Here is a 22943-nt window from a genome sequence, read left to right as displayed (position 1 = left end):
AGCCAAAGAGCCAGCGCTTGTCCAAGGACGTCTCCGTGGTCATGTGGCCAGCATGACTAGACACCAAAGGCGGACGGAACGCTGTTACCTTCCCACCATAGTGGTCCCTATTTTTCTACTTGCATTTTTTATGTGCTTTCAAACTGCTAGGTTGGCAGAAGCTGGGATGAGTAACAGGCGCTCACTCTGTTACGCGGCACTCAGGATTCGACCCGCCAAACTGCCAACCTTCTGATCTACAAGCTCAGCGTCCTAACCCACTGAGCCACCACGTCCCTATATTTCAGAAATAAATACTTGCAATTTTAAAAATTGATAGTACAATCCTCAATCCCACTAATACAAATGGATCTTTCCCCCCCCACAATGACAGCATGGTGTAAATATTGTGGAGTTTTAGATAAACCTCCCCAATCGCGTTAATATTCTTTACCGACGAAATAAAGCTTTGCTGAAATGAATAGATTTGTGCTTAGATTGTAAGCCGCCCTGAGTCTTCGGAGAAGGGCGGGATATAAATGGGATTAAAATAAATAAATAAAATAAAATAGAGAGCCCCAAACGCATCCTCGTTCAACCTTTTATTCAAGTTTCACTACAGAAAACCCAGCGTAGCAAACACGTTTGTCTTTTAGCTGAGGCTGCTGTACTGTGTTTTTAATGCCGCAAAAATAGGCACAAATCCACATAACCTTCCGTTCTTTGCCGCCGCCCTGTTAATAAATCCTGAGTCTTGCAGCAGACGATGAAACTAGATACGGAACGAGGGGGAAATATATATATATATAACCCGTCTTTTAAGGAGATGCGGGAGACAAACGAAACGAGGGACAGGTAAATCTGAAAGACCACAGCAGGCGGCCATTATAAAAGCCGAATTCGGTTGCCGAGCGCGCGCCCGACGCCAAGCCTCTTTGGTGGGGGTTTTTTTTGTTGTTGGTTCTTTTTTTGGGGGGGGGAGGCGCGAGCGTCTGTGCGTACGCGTCGCGATTATGACGTAAAGGCGGAAATGGGCGAGGCCGTTTGGAATTTTGGCGCGAGCGCGGAGCGTTGGGGTGTCTTCCCGGAAGTTTGGCGCGCTCCTCGGAGGACGGAGAGGAGGTGGTGGGACCGGGAAGGAAAACGGGGTTGCTGCTCAGGGAGAATCCCGAGTTTTTCTTCTTTCGCGACTCGGGGTGGGGGTGGGGATTGGGACGCAGGAAGGATTTAAAAGAGGTAAGAGAATCTGCGAAGTTTTTCCAAGAGGGGAGGGAGATGGTTGGTGGAACTGAATCCGCTTGGTGCCGACCTCTGTTGAGGAAAGGCTGCAAACAACCCGCCGGCGGCTCTTTGAAGAAGGTAAAAATCCGTCGCTGTGGTTGTTGAAGGGGAGTGAGGCAGATGATGGTGACGATGACGATGATGATAAAGTCGGAAGGGACCTTGGAGGTCTTCTAGTCCAACCCCCTGCTCAGGCAGGAAACCTTATATACCATTTCAGGTAAATGGTTGTCCAGTCTCTTCTTAAAAACTTCCAGTGTTGGAGCATTCACCACTTCTGGAGGCAGGTAGTTCCACTGGTTAATTGTTAATTTCTCCTTAGTATTGGACTGCTTATTGTTCTGCCTTCAGGTGCTTTGGAGAATAGCTTGATTCACTCTTTTGGTGATTTTATATTTTTTACACACACACACACACACACACACACACACACACACACACGTGTGTGTGTGTGTGTGTGTGTGTGTGTGTGTGTATGTGTATACACATATTTTTTATTTATTTTAATCCCATTTATATCCCGCCCTTCTCTGAAGACTCAGGGCTGCTTACAATTTAAGCACAAACCAATATATGTGTAATTTTTTGGATTGCTAACAAAATTAAATTAATTAAATTAAATTAAATTAATCCAATTAAATTAATTGGATTGTTAGCAATCCAAAAATTTACACAAATAATGAGTTGTCAGCCTGTGGATGGCCTTAGGTTAGGCTGATACAGGCAATAAGGTTTGGCCCGTATTTGGGCCGGCAAGGTATTCTAAAATACTTAACAAATACTTAATACATATATATACATACACACACACATACTATATACATATATATACTGCTCAAAAAAATAAAGGGAACACTTAAACAACACAATGTACTGTATTTAATAGTAGGATGTCTTATTTTCTGTTCCATTTATTTTTTCATTTATTCTGTTCCATTTATTTTTTCTGTGAACACACTGGAACGCATTGAAAAAATGAAATTGATGCCTGTTCTCAAAAGAATGTCTCTCTGTGTGTGTATATATATACACTGCTCAAAAAAATAAAGGGAACACTTAAACAACACAATGTACTGTATTTAATAGTAGGATGTCTTATTTTCTGTTCCCTTTATTTTTTTGAGCAGTGTATATATATACACACACAGAGACATTCTTTTGAGAACAGGCATCAATTTCATTTTTTTAATGTGTTCCAGTGTGTTCACAGAAAAAAATGACAAAGGTTATCTTGTTTAACATGACACTCTGGGCCTCTTCTATGTGTAATAAAGCATTTTTTTTTCTTTTAGCCAAGGTCATTTCTTTTAGTATGTGAGAACTTGCCTTTTCAGCAACTGCAAATAGAAAGCATATTCTCAAAGTCCTTGAATACACTTGCAACTTTCAAGAAGGATATTAACCTAGCTGGGGAAAAATAATGTAACCCATGAATTTGTCACTTGTGGAATGTTATTTAGAATCAGTGTTTTCCATTGTTCAAACTTCACATGCAATAATGTATTTTACTGGTTGATCATTTATTTATTGACTTATCACATATACTGAATGTATCTGTTTCTGTACTCTATAAAAAGACTTGCTGCCACCCACCTACCCATTCCAGATAAAGGTGTTTTCTATCTCAAATTCAGGGAATAGTTCTTCAGCTCCATGCACATTTGGGTGTGCGGGTTTTGAGGCAACACCCAGCTTCAAATCTCCCCTTGGACAAGGACACCCATGAGTGGCTTTGGGCCAATAATTGCCTCAGCCCAACCTGCCTCCCAGGGTGGTTGTGAGGTAAAAATTGATGGAAGTTCTCGGTGTACCCCTTAAGCTCCTATTGCAGCTTATCCACCCTACATATGCAAATAATGCCATTCCAACAGTGTCATTTCTATGCCGCTTTAATTAGGTGTGGGTTCATTTTCCATTGTCTCTTTCAAGTATCAAGTTGGCTCCAGATGATAGGAACTGGAGGCTACTCCAGCTTTAGGAATTCAGCTGTTATGTAAGTTATATTATCTAAGTTTTCCCCTGTGTGTTAGATCTTTTCAAATTGGTGTCATTCAGACCACTGGGTGACATCTTTCACCATCCCCAGTTAACTGCCAAATGGCTAAGATGAGGCGATGTTTGTCCAATACTTCAACAAAAGGAGATCAGACTGTTGAAGGTTACTATTGGGATATTATACCTAGCAGGGTTTCTTTCTTATGTTTTAGCAGATGGCAACATTTGCTTGATTTTGTGAAGGCTTGGAAGCTAATCAGCAGTTGCCCTAGTTCAGGGGTCGGTAACCTGAAAAAGCAAAAGAGCCACTGGGAACCGGTTCCATCACACATAAAAAAAGTGGGAGCCGCGCGCGTGCATCCATGCACGCACATGCGCATAAAACAAAATGTTTTGCGCATGCGCAAAACGGTTTTTGCACATGCGCACACGTGCATACACGCGCGCGGTTCCACTTTTTTTAATGTGGATGCACCTGCACGCCAGTGGCGACGGGTCTCCATGGTGACGGGCGCTGGGTTGTGGGGCCGCCTTCAGCCTGGGCGTCGCCAGAGCCACCCCCGGAACCTCCAAACTGCCGCCCGACCTCCGCCCGAACACCAGCAGGTCTCGACACAGGTGTTCGGGCAGAGGTGCGCACGCATCTCCGCCTGAACAGCGGTTTGGAGACCTGCTGGAGGTCGGGCGGCAGTTTGGAGGTCCCAGGGGTGACTCCGGCGACGCCCAGGCTGAAGGCGGCGCCGCAACCCAGCGCCCGGAACCAGCAGGTCTCCAAACCGCACCTCCGCCCGAACACCAGCAAGTCTCGACATGGGTGTTCGGGTGGAGCTGCGCGTGCACCTCTCCAAACCTTTGGGGAGGTGCGCGCGCAGCTCCGCCTGAACAGCGGTTTGGAGACCTGCTGGTGCCGGTTTAAAAAGTTGCTGTGTGCCGCGGCAGCTTTCTAAACCGGCACCAGCAGGTCTCCAAACTGCACCTCCGCCCGAAGACCAGCAGGTCTCCAAACGGGTGTTTGGGCGGAGAGGTGCGCGCGCAGCTCCGCCCGAACAGCAGTTTGGAGACCTGCTGGTGCCGGTTTAAAAAGCTGCTGCGGGCTGCGGCAGCTTTCTAAACCGGCACCAGCAGGTCTCCAAACCGCACCTCCGCCCGAACACCAGCAGGTCTCCAAACGGGTGTTCGGGCGGAGGTGCGAGAGAGGTGCGCGCGCAGCTCTCCAAACCTTTGGAGTGGTGCGCGCGCACCTCCCGTTCGGAGTGGTGTGCGCGCACCTCCTCCCGTTCGGAGTGGTGCGCGCACACCTCCTCCCGTTCGGAGGAGCCGTCTCCTGCGGCTCCCAGTCGCCCGGTGCGTGCGCACCTCCTTCCGTTCGGAGTGGTGCGCGCGCACCTCCTCCGGTTCAGAGTGGTGCGCGCGCACCTCCCATTCGAAGAGGTGCGCGCGCACCGCGCGACTAGGAGCCGCAGCAGACAGCTCAAAGAGCGGCATGCGGCTCCGGAGGCGCGGGTTGCCAACCTGTGCCCTAGTTAGTATTTGTATGGGAAACTACTAGATAGTGCTAGAGTTGTTGGTTAAATTGGAAAATCATCCTTGAAAGAGACAATGGCCAACTACTTTTGAACTATTAGTAAAAATACCAGATGGCTAAATCCATGGGACGCGGTGGCTCAGTGGGTTAGCGGAAGCTTTCTAAACCGGCACCAGCAGGTCTCCAAACGGGTGTTTGGGCGGAGAGGTGCGCACGCAGCTCCGCCCGAACAGCAGTTTGGAGACCTGCTGGTGCCGGTTTAAAAAGCTGCCGCGGGCCGCAGCAACTTTCTAAACCGGCACCAGCAGGTCTCCAAACCGCACCTCCGCCCGAACACCAGCAGGTCTCCAAACGGGTGTTCGGGCAGAGCTGCGTGCGCACCTCTACAAACCTTTGGGGAGGTGCGCGAGCAGCTCCGCCTGAACAGCGGTTTGGAGACCTGGTGCCGGTTTAAAAAGCTGCCGTGTGCCGCGGCAGCTTTCTAAACCGGCACCAGCAGGTCTCCAAACCGCACCTCCGCCCGAACACCAGCAGGTCTCCAAGCGGGTGTTTGGGCGGAGAGGTGCGCGCGCAGCTCCGCCCGAACAGCAGTTTGGAGACCTGCCGGTGCCGGTTTAAAAAGGTGCTGCGGGCCGCGGCAGCTTTCTAAACCGGCACCAGCAGGTCTCCAAACCGCACCTCCGCCCGAACACCAGCAGGTCTCCAAGCGGGTGTTTGGGCGGAGAGGTGCGCACGCAGCTCCGCCCGAACAGCAGTTTGGAGACCTGCTGGTGCCGGTTTAAAAAGCTGCCGCGGGCCGCAGCAACTTTCTAAACCGGCACCAGCAGGTCTCCAAACCGCACCTCCGCCCGAACACCAGCAGGTCTCCAAACGGGTGTTCGGGCAGAGCTGCGTGCGCACCTCTACAAACCTTTGGGGAGGTGCGCGAGCAGCTCCGCCTGAACAGCGGTTTGGAGACCTGGTGCCGGTTTAAAAAGCTGCCGTGTGCCGCGGCAGCTTTCTAAACCGGCACCAGCAGGTCTCCAAACCGCACCTCCGCCCGAACACCAGCAGGTCTCCAAGCGGGTGTTTGGGCGGAGAGGTGCGCGCGCAGCTCCGCCCGAACAGCAGTTTGGAGACCTGCCGGTGCCGGTTTAAAAAGGTGCTGCGGGCCGCGGCAGCTTTCTAAACCGGCACCAGCAGGTCTCCAAACCGCACCTCCGCCCGAACACCAGCAGGTCTCCAAGCGGGTGTTTGGGCGGAGAGGTGCGCGCGCAGCTCCGCCCGAACAGCAGTTTGGAGACCTGCCGGTGCCGGTTTAAAAAGGTGCTGCGGGCCGCGGCAGCTTTCTAAACCGGCACCAGCAGGTCTCCAAACCGCACCTCCGCCCAAACACCAGCAGGTCTCCAAACGGGTGTTCGGGCGGAGGTGCAAGAGAGGTGCGCGTGCAGCTCTCCAAACCTTTGGGGAGGTGCGCGAGCAGCTCCGCCTGAACAGCGGTTTGGAGACCTGGTACCGGTTTAAAAAGCTGCCGTGTGCCGCGGCAGCTTTCTAAACCGGCACCAGCAGGTCTCCAAACCGCACCTCCGCCCGAACACCAGCAGGTCTCCAAGCGGGTGTTTGGGCGGAGAGGTGCGCGCGCAGCTCCGCCCGAACAGCAGTTTGGAGACCTGCCGGTGCCGGTTTAAAAAGGTGCTGCGGGCCGCGGCAGCTTTCTAAACCGGCACCAGCAGGTCTCCAAACCGCACCTCCGCCCGAACACCAGCAGGTCTCCAAGCGGGTGTTTGGGCGGAGAGGTGCGCGCGCAGCTCCGCCCGAACAGCAGTTTGGAGACCTGCCGGTGCCGGTTTAAAAAGGTGCTGCGGGCCGCGGCAGCTTTCTAAACCGGCACCAGCAGGTCTCCAAACCGCACCTCCGCCCAAACACCAGCAGGTCTCCAAACGGGTGTTCGGGCGGAGGTGCAAGAGAGGTGCGCGCGCAGCTCTCCAAACCTTTGGAGTGGTGCGCGCGCACCTCCCGTTCAGAGTGGTGCGCGCGCACCTCCTCCCGTTCAGAGGAGCCGTCTCCTGCGGCTCCCAGTCGCCCGAACAGCAGTTTGGAGACCTGCTGGTGCCGGTTTAAAAAGCTGCCGCGGGCCGCAGCAGCTTTCTAAACCGGCACCAGCAGGTCTCCAAACCGCACCTCCTCCCGTTCAGAGAGGTGCGCACACACCGGGCGACTAGGAGCCGCAGGAGACAGCTCAAAGAGCCGCATGCGGCTCCGGAGGCGCGGGTTGCCAACCCGTGCCCTAGTTAGTATTTGTATGGGAAACTACTAGATAGTGCTAGAGTTGTTGGTTAAATTGGAAAATCATCCTTGAAAGAGACAATGGCCAACTACTTTTGAACTATTAGTAAAAATACCAGATGGCTAAATCCATGGGACGCGGTGGCTCAGTGGGTTAGGACGCTGAGCTTGTCGATCAGAAGGTCGGCAGTTTGGCGGGTCGAATCCCGAGTGCCGCATAACAGTGAGCGCCTGTTACTCGTCCCAGCTTCTGCCAACCTAGCAGTTTGAAAGCACGTAAAAAATGCAAGTAGAAAAATAGGGAACACTACGGTGGGAAGGTAACAGTGTTCCGTGTGCCTTTGGCGTCTAATCATGCCGGCCACATGACCACGGAGACATCCTAGGACAAGCGCTGGCTCTTCGGCTTTGAAACGGAGATGAGCACCGGCCCCTAGAGTCGGAAACGACTAGCACGCATGTGCGGGGGAACCTTTACCTGTTTCTAAAATATATTGTCTGCAGTACAGCAGATGCTCTTGGATTGATAACAGCGTATGTCAGGGGTGTCAAACTCAATTTCATGGAGGGCCGCATCAGCATTGCGGTTGCCCTCAGGGGGCCGGGTGGGTATGGCTAGGGTGGGCGTGGCCTACTGGGTGGGCATGGCTAGAGTGCGTATGGCCTACTGGGTGGGCGTGACCAGCTCTACATCGTTCGCATCAAGGGTGCCTATGGGGGCCTGGGCAGGAGTGGGACAGATCTGAGGGTCTCTGGCAGGAGGTGGGTCTCTGGGCCAGGGCCAAAGCAGTGGGGGCCGTTCCCTCACTTTTTCCAGGATGGCTTCGCGGGCCACATGAAACCACTTCGCGGGCCGGATCTGGCCCCCGGGCCTTGTGTTTGACATGTCTGGCGTATGTAGTGCAAAAATGACATGAAGGAAATCAAGGAGAAAGTTAAATGTGAAGATGGAGTCTAGAGTTAAATCAAATTATACCCCCAACTTTTTTGAAGGGTTAGGGAGGGGGGAGGGTCAGGCCTGGCAGAATAAGGAAGATTCTACTGGACCTTTCTCAGTCTAGGTTGGCCGATGGCCGCGGCAATATGGGGGCCGGGGAGAATCTTGGGACCCAGGGGGATGGGGTAGGGATACCGATCCCCACAGTGATTGGGAATGGCGGCAGATGGATGAGCAGAGGGCCATATCGTAATTTGAGATCACGCCCCCGCTATTTTTGAGCTGTGGCACGCTCCGACCCTCTGGCTCTCACCTGCTGTCCTGGGGAAGGGGGAGGGCCGACACCTGAGCTCAGACTGATCTATTTCAATGCCAGCTCTGTTGCGAATAAAGCTCCCCTCATCCATGATTTGATCGAGGAGGAAGACGCAGACCTGGCATGCATCACAGAAACTTGGTTGGGCCCAGAGGGAGGGGTCCCTCTGCTTGATTTATACCCTCCAGGTTTCCGTGTGCTGCATCAACCTCGGGCTCAGGGTAGGGGAGGTGGCGTGGCGGTTGTTATCAAAGAGACCCTCCATCCATGGGAGACCACTGCCCCTCAGATAGACGGATGTGAATCCCTCCTCTTAAGGTGGGGTCCTGGTGGTCAATTTGGCCTACTGCTGGTATACCTCTCTCCAAGCTGCGTAGCAACGGCTCTACCCAGGCTACTTGACGCCCTCTCAGGACTGGCAGTTGAATTTCCCAGACTGATGGTTCTGGGAGACTTTAATCTGCCTTCCCTGGGCAGTACATCGGAGGTGGCCTGAGAGTTCATGGCTTCCATGATGGCCATGGACCTGACCCAAATTATTCAGGACCCGACTCACGAGTGGGGAAAACACGCCTGATCTTATTTTTATCTCTGGGCAATGGCTTAATGGACTGGGTGGGGTTACTCCAACATCTCAACCCCTTTCATGGACAGACCATTATCTCCTGCGGTTGGGCCTCCGTCATGTCACCCCCCGCTGTCAGGAGGCGGAACCCACCAGATGGTTCCGCCCCAGGCGCCTGATGGACCCAGATAAGTTCCAGATGGCGCTTGGACTGATACCTACCTCCCTCTCCCACAGCCCGGTCGATTCCTTAGTTAATGCCTGGCAACAGGCTGCTTCGGAGGCTCTCAACCGCGTTGTGCCTTTGCGTCCTCTGACCCGACGCAGGTCCCGACTCGCTCCTTGGTTCTCCAAGGACCTGCGGGAGATGAAACGCCGGAGAAGGAGCCTAGAGAGCATTTGGAGAACCAGTCGGTCCGAGTCTGACCGAACACAGTTAAGATCCTTTTCTAGATCTTATCTTGTGGCAATGGAGGTGGCAAAGCGCGCTTACTTCACCACCCTCATTGCGTCCGCAGACAACCGCCCGGCCGCCCTGTTTAGAGTGGTCCGCTCCCTTTTAAATCAAGGGACAGGAGAGGACCCCTTACGAGGACGGGCCGAGGAATTTAGTAAATATCTGGTGATCAAAATTGCTCAGATTCGGGCTGGTCTGGACTCTGACTGGGCAGTATCTGACGAGAGGAAAACAATGAGTTTGGCCGAGAACATTTGGGAAGAGTTTGATCCTGTGACTCCAGATGAAGTGGACAGGATCATGGGGAAATTAAGTGCCTCCACGTGTTTATTGGACCTGTGTCCCTCGTGGCTGGTGTATGCGTCTCGAGAGGTTACACGAGGCTGGCTCCTAGCAGTTATCAATGCCTCACTGAGTGAAGGGTACTTCCCTGCCACCTTGAAAGAGGCGGTAGTAAGGCCCCTCCTTAAGAAACCTGCATTGGATCCAGCTATTTTAAACAACTTTCGTCCTGTCTCCAACCTTCGCTTTCTTGCAAAAGTCGTTGAGAGCGTGGTGGCATGGGAACTCCCTTTGGTCCTGGAGGAAACTGAGTATCTGGATCCGTACCAATCGGGTTTCAGGCCCGGATATAGCACGGAGACGGCATTGGTCGCGCTGGTGAATGATCTCTGGCGGGCCCGAGGTAGGGGTTACTCCTCTGTCCTGGTCTTATTAGATCTCTCAGCGGCTTTTGATACCATCGACCATGGTATCTTGCTGCATCGTCTTGAGGGGTTGGGAGTGGGAGGCACCGTTCTACGATGGTTCTCCTACCTCTCGGGCCGTTCGCAGATGGTGTTGGCAGGGGGGCAGAGGTCAACCCCAAGGCCCCTTAGTTGTGGGATGCCTCAGCGATCGGTGCTCTCGCCCCTCCTGTTCAACATCTATATGAAGCCGCTGGGTGAAATCATTCGTGGTTTTGGGGTGAGGTATCACCAATATGCGGATGATACCCAGTTGTTCATCTCCACCCGAAAGCAACCCAGTGATGCCCCCGATGTGATGTCCCGTTGCCTGGAAGCGGTACAGATTTGGATGGGAAAGAACAGGCTCTGGCTCAACCCGGCCAAAACTGAGTGGCTTTACGTACCGACATCTCGTTTAGTCCAAGAGGTTCCATCATTGATTATAGGAGGAGAGATGTTACCTCCCATTGATAGAGCACGCAACCTGGGCGTCCTCCTGGATTCACGACTCAGTTTTGAAGATCATATTGGAGTCGTGGCTAGGGGGGGCATTTGCCCAGATTCGCCTGGTACACCAGTTGCGCCCCTTTCTGGACCGAGATGCCCTATGTACAGTCACCCACGCACTCTTTACCTCCCGTATAGACTACTGCAATGCTCTCTACATGGGGCTGCCCTTGAAGACCACCCGGAGGCTTCAACTGGTGCAGAGTGCAGCTGCACAGGTAGTGATGGGAGCACCCCGATACTCCCATATTACACCCCTCCTGCATGAGCTGCATTGGCTACCAGTTGCCCTCCGGGTGAGATTTAAGGTGCTGGTACTTACCTTTAAAGCCCTACATGGCTTAGGCCCGGGATACTTGCAGGACCATCTGCTGCCGGGAACAAATTCCCATCGCCCAGTACGCTCACACAGAGAAGGCCTCCTCACGGTACCGTCGGCTAGACAATGTCGGCTTGCGACCCCCAGGGGAAGAGCCTTCTCTGTGGGAGCGCCAGCCTTGTGGAACCAGCTCCCCCCTGAGCTTCGGATGGCCCAAGATCTCCAGTCCTTTCGCCGCGGCCTCAAAACACTCCTTTTCCACCTGGCTGACCTAGACTGACAGGGATTTTAATTATATTTACAGTTTTAACTCTATTCTTTAATTTATTTTAATTTATTTCAATTTTTAATTTTAATTTACTGTACAGAGACCTTTAGGTTTTGTTGTTGTTAGCCGCCCTGAGTCCCTCGGGAGATAGGGCGGGATATAAGTCCAATAAATAAATAATAAATAAATAAATAAATGTGAAGATGGAGTCTAGAGTTAAATCAAATTATACCCCCAACTTAGTTGGTTTCCATAAGGTCTGGTTTTGGAGATTTAGCCCAAGAATATTTCAGGTATTTGTTCTGTCTTCTCTCTGTATGAGGAAAACAGGACAACATCAGAGAAAAGGCAGGGCAAATGAAGAATTGCTAGAAGAGGAGAAATTTAGAACGTGATGATTGATCAGGGACAGACTAGCTGAAAGGCTTAGTAATGGAGTATCTTGAAATGGTCCCTGAACAAATATAAGTTAAGGAAGGGCTCAGTGGGTTAGGACGCTGAGCTTGTAGATCAGAAGATCGGCAGTTTGGCGGGTCGAATCCCGGGTGCCGCGTAACAGAGTGAACGCCTGTTACTCGTCCCAGCTTCTGCCAACCTAGCAGTTCGAAAGCACGTAAAAATGCAAGTAGAAAAATAGGGACCACTACGGTGGGAAGGTAACAGCATTCCGTGTGCCTTTGGTGTCTAGTCATGCTGGCCACATGACCACGGAGACGTCCTCGGACAAGCGCTGGCTCCTTGGCTTTGAAACAGAGATGAGCACCGGCCCCTAGAGTCGGAAACGACTAGCACACATGTGCGGGGGAACCTTTACCTTTTTACCTATATTATGGATCATTTCTTTAGATTGCAGATAGTTTTTCAATTTGAAGAGAAGGAGGAGTATACTGTAATGTGGAAAATTGGGAGTACAAGTATTAATTAGTACACAGTATTTTTAAGGGACAATTTAATCCCCATCCTCTACTTCAGATTTGTAGTTCTGTTACAAAAGTATTCCTTTTAACTCAACTGCTTCTTTTAAATGCCTCTTTTAATGCCTAGAACAGCCTTGTAAATTTTTATTTTACTCCGGGTGGAGTCCAGTGATCATTCTATTATCTAGAAATGTTCACTGGACCATTTTTATAATATTTTATTAAAAAATTTGGTGAGACTTGCTACAATATTTTGCTGAGATTTGCTCCATAGTATGCAGAACATAATCAGCTTCATAGCTACATTTGAAGTCCTAGTCTTAGTCTGATGCTCTTGGCACTATAGAAATATAGTTTGTGACTTTTAAATAAAATATTAATTACAGTTGCCATGTTGGATAAGAGAGCATGTAGTGCACTCTATAACTTTTATCCTTAAGTAAAAGTAAAGGTAAAAGAGTCCTTGCAGATTTTACTCTGCTGGTCATTGCCAACTATAAGGGGCGGTGCTCATCTCTGTTTCAAGGCCATTGAGCAACCAGTGTCTGAAGACATTTCCGCAGTCAGGTAGCCAGCCAGCATGACTTTGCAGAGCACTGTTACCTTCCCACTGAAGTGGTACCAATTTATTCATATTTCCATACTTTCAAACTGCTAGTTGTCAACGGCTGGGGCAAGGACAGGAACTCACTGTCGCATGGCGCTCGGATCTCGAACCTGGGCTGTTGGCTTTCCAGCCAACAAAGTCCAATGTCTTAACCCACTGAGCCACCATGCCGCCTCTTACACTTAAGTAATAATCCCCACTATTTTCATTACAGTTTATCCCTGAAAAGCATATATGATTACTTCTTTTTTTAAAAAAAATCCTTATCATGGATTATGTAAGCAAGAAACTGGTGGGAAAAAAACAATACTTTGAAACTTTTTATATTGTTTGTTCAGTTTATAGTTCTGCTCAGTGGTCGGATTCAAATATGTGAACAACCAATTCTCTGTGTGGATGACGCTTCCGGAAGTCCATTCTGGGTCTGGGCAACAAAAAAATTAGCTCCCGGTTCTGCTGAAGTGGTGCAAACCGGCTGAATCCCACCGCTGGTTCTGCTGACAGTTGTGTTTGAGTGCCTCTAGAAACTAACAAATCAGATTTCTTAGTTTCATTTGAATGTCATGTGTCTCATCAGGAAGAAACTTATCAAGAAACGTCATGACTGTTATTGATGGATCCTGGACAACTGCAGCAGACAGATAAATCCATCTTACCTGAAAAAATTCTTCAAATGGCCAGAATTTGGAGAGAGCAGAACACAGAGCATTGATTTTCTCAGATGGAAATCTAGTGCTGATTGAAAAGTATGATCATTACTAAAGCTTTTGGTTGATAAGGCTTTTTTAAAGGATAAAATAAAGAGAATCTTACTGCAAAAAGAACTGAAAACATAGAAAGTATTAATATCAAATTAAAGGCTGTTTTTAGAATTGTAAGCTAGAAATAAAGAAGCATCAGTTTGTGCCATAACAACACTAGAGGTCTTTCAAACTCTTAATGTTTCTAAATATGCTACTACTTACTTTATTCCTTCTATTTAGCCTTTTAAGTGCATCTAACTAAGCAAGAAGAGGGACGCGGTGGCTCAGTGGGTTAAGATGCTGAGCTTGTTGATCAGAAAGTCAACAGTTAGGCGGGTCGAATCCCGAGTGCCGCGTAACAGAGTGAGCGCCTGTTACTTGTCCCAGCTTCTGCCAACCTAGCAGTTCGAAAGCACGTAAAAATGCAAGTAGAAAAATAGGGACCACTACGGTGGGAAGGTAACAGCGTTCCGTGCACCTTTGGCATCTAGTCATGCCGGCCACATGACCACGGAGACGTCCTCAGACAAGCACTGGCTCTTCGGCTTTGAAATGGAGATTAGCACCGGCCCCTAGAGTTGGAAACGACTAGCACGCATGTGCGGGGGAACCTTTACCTTTAACTAAGCAAGAAACAAAGCAAATGCATAGCTAATAAGCTTTATAGGTTTGTGAATTTTATAGTTTTGTTAAATATATTTACTTACCTACATTCTGGATGCTTATTACATTTTATTGGGGGTTTTTTTCTTTGTACTTTACACAATGTATCTCTTTAATATGCTATTACATTGTGTGAAAAGATGGTTTAAACTCAATGTATGTCATGATCTGTATTATTCCAGTTAGGTTCAATATGAAGAATAGTTTGTAACCATGCTTACATTCAGTTTTTATGATTTATGAATCTGAAGAAAAATCCTCAACAGCTTAGCACCAATACTTGATGCTTTCTGGTTTAGGCTATAAAGGAAGATATTGCATAGTATTACTGATTACACTTTCTATTTTCAGACATGCCAGTACCTCTTGACTGTTCAGGTGCTGAGTCTCAGTTGAGTCATACTCCTCTGCCAGTGCCTGCCTTCTTCAGGGAAGCAGAATGCAGTTTTTCCATCAAAAAGACCCGCCAAGCCCTCAGCTATACCCTTCCTCCACGGCCACGCCACAAGAGCACATTAACTGTGAGCCGAATTTTTTCTGACCGCCGTCTGCAGCCTTGGACTAAACTCCAGCCACGTAGTGTTTCCTTCCATAGCTTGCACAAGCAGGAATCACCTCTATATAGCCATCTGTATGATGCCTCTAAAAAAGAGTTGTTTTTCAGGCAATGTTTCCAGAAACTGAGCTGTTTGGGACGAGGATCTTTTGGGGAAGTATATAAGGTAAATGGTCATCAAGTAATGATTAATGGCTTAAATTAAGCTTACGGAAATTAATGGAGACTATAATGGATTTTATGAGGGACGCGGTGGCTCAGTGGGTTAGGACGCTGAGCTTGTTGATCAGAAGGTCGGCAGTTTGGCGGGTCGAATCCCGAGTGCCGCGTAGCAGAGTGAGCGCCTGTTACTTGTCCCAGCTTCTGCTAACCTAGCTGTTCAAAAGCACGTAAAAATGCAAGTAGAAAAATAGGGACCACAATGGTGGGAAGGTAACAGTGTTCCATGCGCCTTTGGCGTCTAGTCATACCGGCCACATGACCACGGAGACGTCCTCGGACAAGCGCTGGCTCTTCGGCTTTGAAACAGAGTCAGAAATGACTAGCACACATGTGCGGGGGAACCTTTACCTTTACCTTTATAATAGATTTTAGTTGGGACAGCTAAATGGAGATTCCACATTCTGTAGGGCTATGTGGCACCAGATGAAAGTATTGTCATCTCATTCCACTAGTAAACCTCTTTGAACCAGGTGGCAGACAACTAAAAAAAAACAAATTCAACTTTTATTTAAACAGCAGATAATTTCCTATATTCAAGTGTAACTTGGTATCCCGGAGAAATTTTTGCATTTCAGACTACAGCATTTAAGTACTTGTGATTTAATTTTGGCTGCCTTAGCAATTAGAACAAATAGGACATTTCTTTGCAATCTCATCACATGATATAGACATGTAAAGGTAAAGGCTCCCCTGCACATGCGTGCTAGTCGTTTCCGACTCTAGGGGCCGGTGCTCATCTCCGTTTCAAAGCCGAAGAGCCAGCACTTGTCTGAGGACGTCTCCGTGGTCATGTGGCCGGCATGACTAGACGCCAAAGGCGCACGGAACGCTGTTACCTTCCCACCGTAGTGGTCCCTATTTTTCTACTTGCATTTTTTTACGTGCTTTCAAACTGCTAGGTTGGCAGAAGCTGGGACGAGTAACAGGCGCTCACTCTGTTACGTGGCACTCGGGATTCGACCCGCCAAACTGCCAACCTTCTGATCGACAAGCTCAGCGTCCTAACCCATTATTGAGCCACCACATCCCTTGATACAGACATTACTCCCTGCCAGAGAAAAAGAATGTTTTTGGCACAATGGTACCACTTCTCACTAACGATGTTGGGGTTATCTGGTAGGATTCTTTTAATTTAAAGCCATGTTCCTCCCTATTCTCTCTTACAGGTACGGTCTCGTGAAGATGGTCAGTTGTATGCAGTGAAGCGTTCTGTAGAGCCTTTCCGGAGTGAGGGTGATAGGCAGCGCAAATTGGCTGAGGTGCGCAAGCATGAGCGCGTGGGGCACCATCCCAACTGTGTGAGCTTCGTACAGGCCTGGGAGGAGCGTGGTCAACTGTACATCCAGACAGAGTTGTGCCCGGGCACCCTGTTGCAGTATTGTGAGGAATGTGGGCCTCTGTCCGAATGGCAAGTTCAGGCCTTTCTCTGGGATATGCTTCAAGGACTGCGCCATTTACACGATCGTAACCTTCTACACATGGATATCAAGCCAGCTAACATCTTTCTATCATCTACCAATGTCTGTAAGCTGGGCGACTTTGGGCTAATGCTGGAGTTGGACTGTGGGGATCTGAAAGATGCTCAAGAAGGGGATCCACGCTACATGGCCCCAGAACTGCTCCGTGGAGAATATACCAAGGCTGCTGATGTCTTCAGGTGTGGGGTGGGATGAGAAGGTGGGGAGCTAGATTTTCTGGTGCCAGGAATGGCCACTCTTGCACAATTTGTGAAATGGTTGAATAGTGCTGCCTGTCTTTCTGTCTTCCTAGTCTTGGCATAACTATCCTAGAAATTGCCTGTAATATGGAGCTCCCCAATGGAGGTGAAGGCTGGCAGCAGCTTCGACAGGGTTATTTGCCCCCGGAATTCACTGCAGGTGAGTAGCAGTAAAGGGGACAACTCTTGTGTATAATATCTACAGTGCAATAATTCTGTTGGCAATCTTCTTCAGCAGGCAAACCGAAAAGCAGAAGAATCAAGTAAAAAGAAGCTGCTGGTATGAAAAATTCAGTATGCCACATAATTAAAAGATAGGTGACTGACTCTTCCTATCCACTTCAGGTCTCTCGGTTGAGCTGCGAAAACTTCTAGTTGCCATGTTGGAACCCGATCATTTTCTCCGGCCCTCAGTGGAGACGTTGCTTAATTCTAGTCTCATGCAGAAAACTGAGAAGTGGCGAAAACTCATGTTGTTAGCGCAGTCTGGGATCCAGCAGGGTGTCTCCATGTACAAGGTAAGCATGAATTTAGCCAGATTACTGTTATGGTCCCAATTCTACAGCAACCTTTAACCATATCCTCTTTGGTGACTGTTCATTTTTATGTATCTTTGCTTCATAATGGAGTGACAAACCTTTAAAAAAATAAATAAGTATCACACAGGGATGCCAGAGCACTCTTTTCCTTATAACTACAGCCATGGCTTCTGTTTTGTTTTTTTGTTTTTTAGCTTAGTAAGTCTTGATAAATTGTTAGGTATTTTTACCTGTGAATGAATGAAACTAAACTGGTTCTATTTCTCCTTGAATCCTTGGGATTCTTAAAGACACATATTAGCAGTGCTTTTTCTGTAAAAGAAAAAGGTGCCGGAACTCACACATGTCATACAACCCGCCTTGCCTACCCTACAAGGTTCCATCCAAAAAAGGTGCCGGAACTCCGTTCTGAGCGTTCTATGAGAAAAAAAGCCCTGCATATTAGTACAAAACTCTGTTTTATATCAAATGCTTATTGTCGTTTAATGCTAGAACCCTTTCTAGTTTCCATGTTACTGTCAAATTTAAGACATGCTATATTTCATGGTTGTTTTCTGGAACCAGCTGCTTCGAGCTTTCCGGTCCAGGCTGAGAATTTTTAACCGGGGTTTTTAATTCTAGGGATGATTTAATCTTTTTTTTTTTAAATTTGTTTTTAACTTTTGTATTGGTTGTTTTAAATGCCCTGTAAACCGCCCTGAGTCCTTCGGGAAAGGGCGGTATATAAATTTAATAAAATAAATAAAATAAATAATATATCTGCTGATCTCTCAGTATTTGATCCTTTCCTTCTGCTCATTCCAGGCTCTCCTCAGGTTCATGCAGTGGCTCTGGGGAGCTCTGTGCAGTCCAGCTCAGTGGTTCTTTTGGCATCAGACTATTCCAATCACACCACCACATTCACCCTTTCTTCTTCCCCTGGACAACAGCAGTCTCTCTAGTGACTGGGGTGAAGAAGATGAGGGTGATGAAGAGAGCCTTGGCGAGGATGTACTTGATCTCTCAGAGATAAGTAAACAACATAATCACACTTGCCCTGTGGAGCTACAGCCCTTGGATAAGTAAGTTAGAGAGAGAAAGGCATATTCCCTTTTCTACCTCTCTCAAAATGTGGCAGAAGTAGAAAGTGAACATGAACAAGTGGCCTGCATCAGAATATATTAAAAAATAAGTCTTGGATGAATCCTAGTGCTTAAGGTCAGTGAAGTGCTGGCCTAATTTGAGAAACAAATAAGCTCAACTCTCAAAAATTCATTGGAAAAATTCCCTTCTGATACAGGAATTGATGAATTATTTTTAGAACTTCTTAATTCCCTAATACTTTACCTTAATTCCCTAATACTTTATGCAGTAATCTTATCTCTGGTTTTAGCAGTCTCTGAAATAAGAGGACCGCGATTAGGCTTGTGAAAAGTATTTGAAGAAGCACTTTGTAAAGAGCCCTACCAATTTTGCTGCCTGGAGCATATCTGACAACCAAGGAAGAGCTTCAAATTGATTGCTCCAAGTCTTTGAGAAACTGCCTTGCTATTCCAAGCAGCAGTATCCTCCAATGCTTTTTACAGTTGTAAAAAAAAAATTAGGACACCATCCCAAGCCTGAAGCCAACCTATGACATTAGTAAACTTATCCAATTCTATTTTTCATATGAGAATGCATTTCTCTTGATATTTTCTCTACTTATTAGGAAGTGGGTTTTTTAGCTTATGGAATGCTGTTGTCAGTTATTAAGCATTACTTGTGTTACTTGGTTGAAAGTACTCACCCAGCTTTTTAACAAAATTTCATCTTCGTTTAATTGCTAAGGATAGCCAACTGTCCTATCAAAAAAAATAATTATCCCCTGATCATTCAAATTATTTCTGGCTAAGAATTCACCTTTTGGAGGCAAGGGATTGACACTCTGCTTTTTTTCTTGAAGGCAGAACAGATCTGTTAATACACCTTGATCTTGTATGATGAAAGGGAGAAGACAAAGCACATACAGCCTACTTGTTCAAACATGTTGGGCATCATTTATTATATATGTTGATCTGAATTCCCCACCCATTTCCCAACATATCTTTGTCAGACTTCTGCTAAGCCTGGTAGTAAAACCTATTTACTTTTTTTCCAGACATCCTGGTTCTCCCGTGCTTACCATATGCCCATGTGCAGGAAGCACCTCCACACCACGGCATCCCTCACCCCAACAGACTAGTTGCAGGAAAAACAGGTGAGCTGTTACTGAAGCCATGACTATAAGGAAGTATTTGTTTTCATATATGTATAACCAGATATAATCTGGTTTGCTTTGATTTAGAGAATTGTGCAAATGTAATATTCAGTATAGTCCTATTACTTAAACCACGGGTCGGCAACCCACGGCTCTGGAGCCGCATGCGGCTCTTTCAGCCTTCTCCTGCAGTTCCCAGCCATTTGCACAGACAGAGAGAGGCACTTGTGCTTCCCTTCTCTCTCTCTCTCTGTCTCTCTCTCTCTCTGTGTGTGTGTGTGTGTGTGTGTAACTCACGCTGTTCTCGGAGAAGCTGACAAGCTTATTGGGCGGGGCTCCTGCCTTTGCTGCGTCTCCACAAGAAGCAGCAGAAAGCAGGGCAGGAGAGCCAGCCCAGTAAGAATGTGTGTCAGTTTGTCCAGAATAGTGTGAAGCCAGCTTGCCAGATGAGCAGAAAATTGGAGAGAGGGAGAGAGAGAGAGAGAGGCAGAGAAAGAGAGGGAGGCAAGGAGAGAGAGAACTCATGCACAGCAGCCTCTATTTCTTTTTAATTAAACTCTTCAATCAAGTCGCCCCCCATTGTGTGTGTGCACGCACACACACACACGCAGGTTTTGCGGCTCCCAGTGTTTTTTTCCCCCTCTGGCAAACGGGTCCAAGTGGCTTTTTGAGTGTTTAAGGTTGCCGACCCCTTTCTTAAACCAAGGCTTACTGTGTGTGAAACCAGTCAGTAACTAAACTTCTGGAGATTTTTGCAGAGTTGCCTGCAAACTGAAGATACAAAATAATATTCAGAACTCCTGATGACTTAACTCAGGGGGCAACTGTAGCACTGGGCTAATACTTCTGTTGCACGTTTTCACCTCTTCGGTAAAAGATAAAAAGTATGGTATTTTGAAGCTTGAGACTTTTCCCCTAGGCTCTTAGATTGTGGAGAGGCCAAATATTTTAGTTTCTTTCTTGCCAAGTTGTGAGGTTTCCATACCTTTTTTTTTTCCTTTTTAACTTTTTTTTATCATTCACAGGTCTTTTCCAGCCCAGGGAAGTCCCAACCTTAGTTGCATTAGTCTGAAGTCCCCATGCAGCAGCCCCAGTTCATCGAACGTAGTACCTGCGAATAGCTTGCAGCACACGCCAGCATACGAGGAGACAGAAGATGAATGGGATTCGGTTTTACCTCAATGCTCAAATAAGTGCTCCACTTTTGAGCCAAAAAATTTGTTAAGCTTATTTGAGGATTCTCTGACATCTGAGCAAAAATGTCAGATCTGATGGGGGAACTATATTTATTTGCTGGTTTGCTTAGGCCCTTTTTTTTTGGAACAGGAAGAGGTTCTTGTCATTAGCGTTATGCTAGAGGGCAATATGTTCAGAGTTTTGACCGAGTTCAGACTAGCAAAGGAAAGGCAAGTTTGTATGGATGCTTTGTGTACATTTTATCTACTTGAGTCATATATAAGGCTGTTTTTGAGATGATTTAAGAATAGTATTTTGCTGGCAGTCAGTAGAGAGCAGATTATACTCTGTCATCATTTAAGGGAAAAAACATCCTACTTTTATGCAAATTTGATGCTTGAATGCATTCTGTACGCATTTCTTTTTTAAGTTTTGTCCCCTTCTGTTTGTGTCCCAAAGATTTGTTGTCATTTGTGGAATTGGGACTTTTGAGTATCGGGACTGAATAATCTTTCATTCTGGGATTTTACAAAGGTGGTAGCTGTAAGTCATGACAATAAAAACATTCAGAATTTCCACTAACTGGTCTGTTTCCTTTTTTCAAACATGACTATAAAGTAAAACTCCATTAAGAAAAAAAAAAGACTTAAAAGGAGATGTTATTTAAAGTGAAGTCTAATAGACGATGAGGGAAATTATTTGAGTTTCTTGTTTAATGGAGGGAAATCTTGAAAATACAGACCTTCGGAGAAGTGACTGTAAACTGTGCACATTATTAACTGCCCATATTTACTGTCTCTTGGTTTCAAAATTTTCCAGTCAGATTACATGAGATGCCCTATTCTTACTGGGTAGAGAAAAAGGTGACTGGTGATTAATTTTTAAAAAAGTGCTTTTCTGAAAGCTTGTTCGTTCTACTTTAATGAGCTTCAATTGGGATATAATTAGAATGCAAATATTCTCTTATTCTAGACTATCCAACTGGGAGCCCGATGAATGTATATGCATCATTCAGTAGCAAAAAAAAAAAAATCAAATCTGTACAGTATCAGCATGAAATTTGCCACCGCAGTTAAGCAATTCCTGTCCTGCTTCTATGGCATCTGTTCTGGCTCACAGAATGGCACTGCTTTGATTATATGCATGCAGTGTACATCACAACCAAAGCAGTCGGCTGGCTTTTCTGGCTGTGTTTTCTCTTGTGCGTATCTGCCAGTAGGAAAAATAGCCGGCAACCAAGGCACTACAGGAAGAAGTGGGGAGGGATAATCTGATTGCAGGCAGTGTTTCTGTAGGCTGACTATCTTGTGTTGTATTGTAATCCATGCTGAAGTTAAGGAAAAGGACATGCCCCAAAAGCTTGAAATAGGCAATAAGCTTGTGGTTTCCATCCGTACTGACAACCTGATTTAATCTCTAAAACAATAGGTGACAAATAGATTTTATACTTGTGGCACCTATTGGGAAATTATTTCTTTTACATAGACAAAATGAATGTGCTAAAACCATTCCATTTATCAGAATACTTAACACAGTTTTCCAGTGCTGATCTTAAATTTCAGTAGCAAGAGTGCCAGGATACAAGATAAGGTGAGAATAATGAAATTTAAGGCAAAAATACCTTACCAGTTGCATGTTCTAGAACTGATTTTGTTTAACTGGTTGCTCTAATAAAGATCCTTCTACATTTTTTTTCTTTTAGCTAATATAACTGCTTCATAGCTTATTTAAATCTTATTCTCTCTAGCCTAGATTATAAGAGGAATGAGATGTTAAATTTTTGTCCGGGCATTGAATTCCAGAGTCTGAAATTCAACTCAAATGTTTGTAGATATTTTTAAAATATAAAGATACGTAATTCTAGTTGAAAACCAAAAGTACAATTTCTAAAGCATCAAGTGAATACAGGGTACAAGGTCTTACTCCCTTTCAGCCAAATACGATGAAAGCGTTAGAATAGAATGATATAACAAAAAATAAATTTTCAATAGGCAGGCTATTAGCACTGAACTGATCTACATCTCACTAAACATTTTTGTAGTTAAGTTTTTATAAAATAGGTAGTTTTATAAAAATATAGAGAAAGCTTGTAGTAGTCGAATGTTCAACCATTCTTATTATTTCCAAAAGGAATGTGGTCCCTCACTTGTGAAAGATTCCAATTAGTTCCAGCCAGCACAGTAATTTTAGCTGAACCACAATTCAAGATCATACCCTTAGCAGCAATTCATTCAAATGTAAGTAGAGAGACAGTAAAAGCTGTCAGTGTGAAAGTATTTAAGACTCCATTTTCACTGCTTCAGAATGAAATCTGATGATTTTACTCTAATAGACATGAAGGAGGCGTCTGGCACTGAGGACAGCATAGCCATCATAAGCTGAAAAATTTCAAGAGATTTGGAGTAGCAGTTCATTTCTTATCTAAGCCGCGTTTTAAACATTCTTT

At 46.6% G+C, this 22943-nt stretch overlaps 1 protein-coding gene across 3 annotated transcripts; it reads left to right on the top strand.

The window, feature by feature from the left end:
• The first annotated feature begins 582 nt into the window (after positions 1 to 582).
• On the top strand, positions 583 to 21075 carry PKMYT1 (protein kinase, membrane associated tyrosine/threonine 1). 3 transcript variants are annotated; one of them, XM_083376894.1, is made up of 9 exons: positions 583 to 1215; positions 13244 to 13412; positions 14424 to 14794; positions 16017 to 16507; positions 16621 to 16727; positions 16913 to 17085; positions 17911 to 18167; positions 19223 to 19321; positions 20347 to 21075. In XM_083376894.1, the coding sequence occupies exons 3-9, from the start codon at positions 14426 to 14428 to the stop codon at positions 20591 to 20593; spliced, it is 1743 nt and encodes a 580-aa protein (XP_083233020.1). In that variant the 5' UTR covers positions 583 to 1215; positions 13244 to 13412; positions 14424 to 14425; the 3' UTR covers positions 20594 to 21075. The 3 variants fall into 3 exon arrangements, with proteins under 3 accessions (XP_083233020.1, XP_083233019.1, XP_083233021.1); XM_083376893.1 differs by lacking the exon at positions 583 to 1215 and having other exon boundaries at positions 12881 to 13412; XM_083376895.1 differs by lacking the exons at positions 583 to 1215; positions 13244 to 13412 and having other exon boundaries at positions 14135 to 14794.
• The last annotated feature ends 1868 nt before the right edge of the window (positions 21076 to 22943 follow it).

This window comes from Vipera ursinii (genome assembly GCF_947247035.1).
Source record: "Vipera ursinii genome assembly, chromosome: Z".
In the NCBI taxonomy this organism is placed as follows: domain Eukaryota; kingdom Metazoa; phylum Chordata; class Lepidosauria; order Squamata; family Viperidae; genus Vipera; species Vipera ursinii.
The sequence above is the reverse complement of the archived record's forward strand: the minus strand, read 5'-3'. Positions and strand labels throughout refer to the sequence as shown.

Coding starts and splice junctions, on each gene's coding strand:
- PKMYT1 (XM_083376894.1), top strand. CDS start 14,426: ATGCCAGTACCTCTTGACTGTTCAGGTGCTGAGTCTCAGTTGAGTCAT. Junction 16,508..16,620: donor AAGGCTGCTGATGTCTTCAG/GTGTGGGGTGGG, acceptor CTGTCTTCCTAG/TCTTGGCATAACTATCCTAG. Junction 18,168..19,222: donor GAGCTACAGCCCTTGGATAA/GTAAGTTAGAGA, acceptor CTTTTTTTCCAG/ACATCCTGGTTCTCCCGTGC.